The 8,953-nt window shown below is 50.1% G+C and overlaps 2 protein-coding genes across 2 annotated transcripts in view; both read right to left on the bottom strand.

The window, feature by feature from the left end:
• The window catches only part of LOC104279387 (keratin, type II cytoskeletal 5-like), a 4,895-nt gene extending 4,539 nt beyond the window's left edge, over positions 1-356 (bottom strand). The window contains exon 1 of the mRNA XM_009876658.1: positions 17-356. Coding sequence (XP_009874960.1) covers positions 17-356 — 340 coding nt within the window. The remainder of the gene's footprint in view (positions 1-16) is intronic.
• A 5,538-nt stretch (positions 357-5,894) lies between these two features.
• Positions 5,895-8,953, bottom strand: part of LOC104279384 (keratin, type II cytoskeletal 73-like) — a gene marked incomplete at its 5' end in the record, with an annotated part of 5,244 nt that continues 2,185 nt past the window's right edge. The window contains 5 exons of the mRNA XM_009876655.1: positions 5,895-6,119; positions 6,543-6,668; positions 7,051-7,215; positions 8,009-8,104; positions 8,407-8,467. Of these exons, the coding sequence (XP_009874957.1) occupies positions 5,895-6,119; positions 6,543-6,668; positions 7,051-7,215; positions 8,009-8,104; positions 8,407-8,467 (673 nt within the window). The remainder of the gene's footprint in view (positions 6,120-6,542; positions 6,669-7,050; positions 7,216-8,008; positions 8,105-8,406; positions 8,468-8,953) is intronic.

The following is an 8,953-nucleotide window of genomic DNA, read 5'->3' as shown; positions in this document are numbered from 1 at the left end:
CCACCAGCTCCACCACCGCTAAATCCACCTCCGCCACCACCATATCCACCGCCGCCACCACCGCCACCTCCCAGGCCAGAGCCACCACCAGCTCCACTCCCAAAAGCAGCTCGGAAGCTGCTTCCAACACCAATGGAGATCCTCTTGCTACCACCAAGGTTGTAGAGGCTCCTGCTGCCAAAACCGCCACCGCCACCTCCTCCGATGAGCCTTCCAAAACCACCTCCACCTCCTCCGGACCGTGACACAGACATGGAGCTAAAGCCAGCCCTGGTGCCGCTCGGGACGATCGCTGAGGCAGCACTGTAAGATCGGCCTCCGCCTCCCGCTCTCGTGCTATAAGTTTGCCGGTTCATCATGGCAGAAGACGACAGCCCCGGCACCGGCGAGAAGCAGCAGACAGAGAGGGCAGCTCTCTGGTGGAAGGGAGCTCGGGAGGCCCTTTTTATCCCCCCTGTGGATGTGGGCTTGGTTGCAGGGAAGTCCAGCGATCAATTTAGTGCCTTCATGGTTTTGACGTGCCAGGCAGCCAGCTGTCTTACTGAAACTTGTTAAACGCTGATTGACTCCAACACACCTACTGGGGCCAGTGGAATCTGCTCAGCTAGAAGAGTTATCTAACCCCCTGGTTTTTGGCAAAGCCTCTGCGTGCTTGCAGAGATATATTATTTTATTTCATAGCTGCAAAGAGAAAGAAAATTAATAAAGAAGGGTGAAAAAGGACAGGTAGCTACCCGGATAGACCTACGCTACTTACAAGATGCAGTAGATCACTACAGAGCTTAGTGGAGATTTCTCTGCATGAGCTTGAGTGAAAAGCAGGGAGAAGAAAACGGCTAAATCCTAACAAAAATATTTCACGGGGCTTCTTCACTCAAAGACAGAGCGTGGGTGTGATGCTCATGAAGCCTGACATCTCTTTCAAGCTCTAATTTGCCGAGTCAGCCTGTTCACAGTATTTATGCAGAGACTTTTTGAGCTGACTGGTGCCAAGAGGTGCCAATCCATGATTTCGCTCTGAGGCACTATATTTAAATGCCATGTCAAATGTTGGCCATCCAGCATTAGATATTTAGTCTATGCCAGGTTTCCTAGGCTTCCTTTCTAGAGATATTGTCATCTCCAGAGGACAACTCCATCCCATCCAGATGTCCCCAGCCAACCGATGATGTGATTGAGGAATTTTTCATCTTCATCTAAAAGGCATTTCAATGAAATAGGCAAATTTTCTGAAAAAAAACCACAAAAAACACTTTACTCAGCTTTATGGAATGGTATTATTTGCATGATGACATTAAGATGTCATCAGGCTGGAGTTTCTAGCTCTTTACAGCTGTGATTTCTTTTAAAGACCTTTGAACCCTTCCATTCAAAATGTTGCCAAAAGCAAAGATTTAACCAGCATGAAAAATAACTCCCACAAGTTCTCCTTGTTTTACTTCCTGGAGTCCATGGGAAAAAAAGAGCAAATTCAATAGGGTGTGGTGACAGTTTCTGGCATCTCTGATTTTGTGGAAGCACAACGTGTAGAGCATTTTATTCTTTGTACTTCAGAGCTCAGCTCATTTTCAGCCAGTTGCTGTCCTGGTGGTTTTGCCCGTGTTGTGCGCATGACTGGGGCTTAAATGGATTTGCAGGACAGGACTCTACATGCCCTTCAAAATACATTTGTGTTCCCTAACGCTACAAAACCCACTGGCATCTCTGGAAGAAAAATTGAGCAGGTGCTTCGTGTTCTAGAGAAGAGCAAATATCTGATTATCCTTGGAGAAATGCTGCCAGGCAGGCTCAAACCAGGTCACTCAAACAGAATTTCCCATTGCACTGCGAAATTCCCGGCTGGTGCAGGTCGGCTCGCTTCTCTTTGGAACACGTCGGTCTGAATCTGGGATGTCACTTGAAATTCATGAACGTCTATTGCCTTGGCGATTTGCATAGATTTCAAAGCCTGGGTGCGATGGGAAAATGAGATTGTCTTCATGCTTTCTTGACCCCAGTAAAGGCAGATTGTCCTGAAGCTGACAAACGGGTTCAGATCAGATATTAGAGATGAATGAATATAATGGGATTAAAGGTGGGGCTGCCAACAAGAAAGAGGGAATTGTCATTTTAGGCTCCCATACTTTTCTTCCTTCAGCCCGCTGTCCACCAGGTATGTGAGCGATGAAGGGGCTGGGTGAAAAATGCACCGTTTCTTTGCTGGGCTGGTTTATTGTGTGGAGGAGCTGAGGTCTGTGTGCTCCATACCCAGAGGTGGATGTGGCTTTTTGCACTTGGTAGTTTGGATCAACTCTACTGGACTCTGTCTATCTACCACGGGGCATGTCTAGAGGGACACTGAACAGGGTTCGGCCTCCAGAATGCTACCAAAACCACACTCCTGGCCTCTTCTTTCTCTCCAAAATGGCCTGATCTACATGAACATCTTCAAGCAGGCTGCAGAAAACATGAGTTTTGCAATACTTTGGGGTTGAGAAGGGCAGGGATGATTAAAGGCCTTCTCCCAGAAGTGCAAGAGCTGCTGGGCTGCTTTGGTACCCTGGGGAGCTGGCTGGGTTTGGGATTGCAGGTATTGTTTTGCAGGGAGGCGATCAACATAAATTATGAGCTGCTGGGGCACTGGAAGCTTCTTGTTTGGGACTTTCTGCTTGTTATTTACATACAAATGAGATGAAGTCTGAGTCGTATGCATGAAGACAGAGAGGATGAAGATAGCCACTTCGAAAAATGTCGTCTTTAGGTGGGTGCGTTTTGCCTTCTCAGCAAGGGCTGATCCATTTGGCTTTGACCCCCTGCCCAGCCCAGGCAGTGTTGCTAAGACACGTCACGTATTAAAAAAGACGAACATTGCAGACATGGGGAGCCTGAATCCACCACGCTCAGCTCGGTGCTGGGGGAGAAGCAGAGGCAGATGCTCGACCAGTGATGGGTTCATCACCATGCCGTTGGTGTGGGCAGAACCAAGCCTGGCAGGATCATGGAATCATAGAATGGTTTGAGTTGGAAGGGACCTCAAAAATCATCTCATTCCAACCCCCCTGCCATGGGCAGGGACATCTTCCACTGGACCAGGTTGCTCAAGGGTGCTGGAACTCATCCTTCAGCCGTGGCGAGGTTGGGGCGGGCAAGCCGTGAGTCAGCAGTGAGGTCTAGGAAGCGGTGTGGGATTTTGGGGAACGAGTTACAACTCTCAGTTCTCGCTGCACTTCCCATGGGGTGAATCAACCTGCCCACACCCTGTGGTGTGGAGAAACGGCTTTCTCCAAAGGGCAATTCAGAGCAAAGTTCTCACAGGGGCCTCTGGCTGTGCCCAGGCAAGCCATGGCAGGGCCGGCTGGTTTTCCTGGCATCCAGCTGTGCATCCAGCTGTGATGAGTGCCACATGGCATATAGACACCTCACCATGGGGCACTGTCCCTTGAAAACTGGGGAGGAAAGGAAGGGGGCAACCTGATTTCCCCTGAAACCCATCTCCTGAGATGGTGGGAGAGGGTTTTCCCCTCCCTGCGAGGGCTGTTGGAGGGGGAGGTCCAGGCACATCCTGGAGACTCTGCTCTTCATGTGAGTTTATGTGGTTTAGGGGTATTTGAGGAAGAAGAGCAATACTTTAGTGGTGGCCTTGGCATCGCTAGGTTAATGGTTGGACTCAATAATTTTAAGGGTCTTTGCCAACCTAAATGGTTCTGCGATTCTACGATGCTGCATTTTGGGAAGGTACAATTTTCTCCTGCTTTCCTTTAAAACTAGCCTGCTCTTGTGAGAGAGCATGGAGTGTGGAGCTATTTTATTTTTTTTTTGCTACTACCTGAGCTGATTCCCACAGATTTCTTTAAACAAGGGCTTGGCTGCTTTTTTTTTAATTTATTTTGTTCTGCCTCCAGAGAACTCAGACAGAGCGAGAGATCCCAAGCAAGCTGCACATCCTGCAAGCGGGTAAACGTCCTGGTTTTACACCACGTTCCCAGACTTGCTTGTGGCCACACTAGTGTCTGGATGGAATAAAGGTATGCAAAAGCACATCAGGAAGGCAAAGCCCCCCCCCCCAAAAAATCACTTTGTTAAAACTCCCCTTCTTGTGACCCAACCCCGCCCACTAGGAGCTTCATGTTTGAGAAAAATCTCTGTGTGTTTGTAACATCAGGGAGGGAAATAAAACCCAGGAAGCAAAGCGTGAATTATGCATGTAGTTTACTGAAGGTACAGCTGAAAGTTCGGGGTAAGCGAAGGGTAATCAACTCTGTTCACTTACACATTAAAAGCATTAAATCCGTCTATCTGGTACACACACGGGAAAAACAACGCATGCATTTAACTACAGAGGTATAAGGTGCTCGTCGGTGTGTAATTAAAATCTGCTCTACCAAACCCGGTGTAGCAACTCAGACCAATTTACATAAGCATTACCAACCCTCTCGTAAACAGGAAAAATTGGATTTTCTGGTGTCATTAAAGAAGTTAAATAATAGCTGCAGCTCCATCTTGGACAATTAAAAAGTGGCTTCTCTTTCTGAAGTCGGGATGACTTGCAATAGCTGCATCAGGTTAAAAAAAAAAAAACAACCCAGCTGAAACGGGGTCAAGCAGAGAAGACTGATTTAAGAGCCAAGATGCTGTGTCAGGACAGGTACGGACTCTCCATAATGAAAGTCTCGTTTGACACCGACTGGGGGTAAGTTTCCCCCAAGAAGGACACGCAAGAGAAGGTGGGTTCTGATCATGCAAAATGTTTCCGGCAGAGCGATTAGCCTAATTGTGCGGGCACGGGCAGCAGCGCATGGTTGTGTGATCCCTACAGCTGTCGGGAGGAAGGGGAATACTGTTTTACTGCAGAAATGCTGATTTTTCTTTTTAAATGTGACGTTGTCGCTGCCCCTTGGGCTCTACCGAGTTGTTCTGACCACACGCACGGCTGTGCTGTACCTGCTCCCGGCACCGCAGACCCCTGCCCCGGGGATGATGACGGCTCCTGGGCTGCACTGCTCCACGCCGGCGCACACCACGTTGCCCAGGTTGCCCACTCCAGCCCCGCATTGCATCCCCTCCCCACCGGTGATGACTTCTCGCCCCACACAGCTCACCGCGCTCCGAGCCCCAAATCCAGCCCCCACCCTGGGGAGGCAGTCTACGCTCCGGGTGCTAAAGCCAGCGCCGCTGCCCCCGAAGGAGGAGCCCCCCCCCAAGCCCGCGCCAACCCCTCCTGTCTTGACGGCACATTTGCCTCCAATTCCAGATAGGGATCGGCACTCCCCGACGGTACCACCGCCGCTGACCACAGCTGTGGGAGGAAAACAGGCTCAGTCACTCCTGGAGCAGCCAAAACCTGGCTTAGAAGGAAACTTACAGGCTTAGAAGGAAACTTATAAGCTAAGAAGGTTTATAAGGAAATTAAGGGAATGCTTTGTTATCTTACCTACGCTTACAGGGTTGCCGGTACATATCCTGTAAAGAAAACAAATGTCTCAAAGATGTGTTTGGGGAAATATTCCTCACATACACAAGCCCATAGAGGTGCTGCCCAACCATTGCTTTCTTAGAAACCCTGCAGGTACTCCAGCTTTTCTGTGCACCCAGCTGTGAAGTTCTGGTCCAAACTGCCCACTGAAGCACTGCGGGGTCTGATCCCCAGTTCCCACAGACATTTTAATATCCTATCCTCTTTTTGTACTGCAAGCAAGGGATCTTGCAGCATGCTCAGTGCGCTGCCATCCGACTGCCTCAGGAGGATGAGGAGGAATGAGGGGCAATGCTCCCCTCTGCACTCTTGGGGGGAGAAAAGGGCTGATGTTCCCCTCTGCACCCATGGGGAGCTGCCTCCACTCAGCATTTCTCACTGCCTCTTTCTCCTCCTGTTGGGTTTTGCCAGCTGTGGTTACAAGGTGCGACCAGGGATGCTCTTACCTGCTCTCTTCTCCTTCCAGCAGTGTCCTGTAAGTGGCAATCTCAATGTCCAGGGCCAGCTTGACGTTGAGCAGCTCCTGGTAGTCCCTCAGCAAGCATGCCATCTTGTCCTTGGCTTGTTGCAGTGCAGTCTGCAGGTCGATCAGCTTCTGCCGGGCGTCTTTGAGGGCGCAGTCACCACGCTGCTCCGCGTCGCAGATGGCCGTCTGCAGAGCCGCGATCTGTGGATGGCAACAGACAAGAGGGTGGCCATTGGTGACATGAAGAGGAATCTCCACAGGGTTGCTCATGTTACCCCTTGTTTCTCAGCTAGATATGCCGGATATTTTGCCTGGACGTCTTCGTTGGCCAAGTTATTTGGGATGAAGTGGAGGGGACCCGTTGGCTGCACCCCAGTAGGAAGCACAGAGCAAGCACTCTTTCTGTTACAGCCAAGCCAACTGGCTTCTGCTTATTTGTTAAGCGAGAAATAAATCTGATGCTTTGTGTATCAACAGCAGGTGGGAAATAAGCAAACAAACAAATATACGCTGGGGTGGGGTGGGGGGGTCTTTGCAGCAAGGTGGGAGCTGGTAAGGACAAAGCCCTTTGCTGGAGCAGTTGCACGCCCCACTGCCCATGCAGCATTCAACCCTTCATCTTACCTGTTTCTTCACGTTATCTGACTCACACTGCAGCTTCTGGATCATCCGGTTCAGCTCAGCTATCTCACTCTGGTTGTTTCTCAGGTCGTCGCAGAACTTGCCCCTGCTGCTGTGGAGCTCCTCCAGCTATCGTATGGGAAGAGGATGATGTTAACACACCCCACTCGCCCCTTCCTTGTCTGACTCTCAGACATGACCTCAGCCCAGACAAGGTGACAGGACCTGGGTAGGTCCTTAGCACTTGCCCTTTGGGAAGAGGATGGTGTTCCCAATGGGTGTGCACAGAGGAGACCTCTCTGAAGCAACACTGAGGTCTGTTGTGCTCTCTTTTTTCAGAAAAGTCCCAAACCACGGTTTTAAAGTTGGGAGGTTTTGTTTTGGCATGACTTTCTCCAGTGTATGCACTATGGGGTGAGTTTAAGATGTGTTGTCGAGGACAGAAATGGTCCTCAGAGTTTCGCTGGCCAAGGGGTTTCTTTGCCATCTGCTTTGGTGTGTGAATACTCACTCTGGTTTGGTAGAAAGCCTCCACTTCAGCCTTACTCTTCTGGGCGATCTCCTCATAGCAGCACTCAACACTTTTGATGATGCCCTCCATGTCCAGGTCCCGGCTGTTGTCCATTTGCACGATGACAGAGGTGTCACACAGCTGGCAATCCAGCTGAGCTCTCTCCTGTAAGATCCGTCTTACGTCAGTCCCCTTCCCTCAACCGACTCCAGTGGCAAAGTCGGGGGTCTAGTGAGAAGGTGGAGGCTTCACAAAGGTTCTCCCATTAAGACCCAGCTAGAACATTGGGTTTGCCAGGTGGGTGACTGGTTCCCAGCAGCTGGGACCTGTTTCAGTGGCACAGCATGGGATTGCTGCATACTGTTCCCTAAGGAAGGTTGGAGAAGGCTGGTGGAGCAACTCGCTTTGTCGCAACTTGGCGTTTCTGGCTCTGTCAGCAGTTTTCTGGGCTGTGAACCCCTCGAGGTGGGTAATTCAGGCCCTGTCACCTACAGCATGCTGGGTGGTGTTTGGCTAGAAGAGGTGCAAATACAGAGCATTCCCTCTGTGTTTTGTTAAAAACTTGCTGACTTTTAGGTGAAAGGTTACTTTCACCAAAATATTTTGACTAATGCAGCTTAGGGGATGGAGCACTAAAAATATCTGGGGTTTGAAGAATGAGGTGTTTTAATGGGTTCCAGGGATGGTTTGGATTAGAATTTGAGGAGCTTTCCTATACAAAAGATCCCCAACTTTGCGGCCAGTAACGGAGGAGAAAGCCAAGAGCACCCTTTGCCTTCCTGAAGCATGTGCAATAGTGTCGCCAAATACACATAAAGAAATATAGATTTGGGGGATGCAATGCCAGGATTTGCAGAAAAGGCACCTTTCCCTGCATTTAGTCTTGGTGAGGACCTCAGGGGGTGGCAGAGGGTGCCTTGTTCCCCAAGGCAGCACTCAGGGAGCTGGGAGCTCTTACCTCGGCATAGATGCACTTGAGGAACTCCAGCTGCTGCCGCAGGAGGCCCACCCTCACCTCCAGCTCCTCCTTGGTCAGGTAGAGACAATCCACATCCTGGAGAGACATAATATATTCAGTGAAAAAAGGTGAAGAAACAAAGACCGTGGCAAAGCCCGTGTTTTCTCTTAGATTTGAGGGGGAACCTTGACATTTCCAGCCCTGAAGACCATCTGGGTTTGTGGTGCGTGTGCTTACAGCCTGGTAGGGGTTCTCCAAATTCACGGGGTTGCCTCTGTTTTGGGGCTGCCCGATGAGGACTGAGGCAGAGTCATGGTGCCAGGGTTCTCTGTTTCTCTCCTTGGCTCCACACGCAGGTTTTGCCCACACTCCCAGCTGGTCTCACTAGTGTCACCCACCTTCTTGAGGACCACAAACTCGTTCTCCGCAGCTGTGCGCTTGTTGATCTCATCTTCATATCTGCAGGAGGAAAGAAGACGGGTGGGATGCTGAGCCCTGGGGGTCTGTCTCCACCAACCAAGCAGAACAAGCAACTAGAACTAGAGACTCTCCCTACTCATTTTGTACCTCCTTTTTGATTTTTGCTTTGTTGATGTTTCTTTCCTCCCTACTGGGCTTTGTTCTGCAACTTTTAATAGTCCACGCCAGCGGTAGTGGCGGCTGGAGTGAGATGGTGTTGAATCAGGCCAAACAACTCGTAATGCAAACCCCTGTCCTTCAGCCCAAGGCTTGGATTGCTTCTTCTAGCCTGCTACTTTGTGTGATGTTTTTCTGAAGCATCCAGGGCTCTGCTCTGAGTGTTTATGCGGAGACTGTGGCCAAAATGCCCCAAGGGAGGTCAAGAGCTTGAGCAACCTCTGAAACTCCCAGGTGCAGTGGGGAGAAAAGCCCAAGTAATTAGGACCTAGGAGAACTTTCACAAGATGAGTCTATGACTCCATGAGT

Source organism: Apaloderma vittatum, unplaced genomic scaffold, assembly GCF_000703405.1.
Source record: "Apaloderma vittatum isolate BGI_N311 unplaced genomic scaffold, ASM70340v1 scaffold5209, whole genome shotgun sequence".
NCBI lineage: Eukaryota > Metazoa > Chordata > Aves > Trogoniformes > Trogonidae > Apaloderma > Apaloderma vittatum.
The sequence above is the reverse complement of the archived record's forward strand: the minus strand, read 5'-3'. Positions and strand labels throughout refer to the sequence as shown.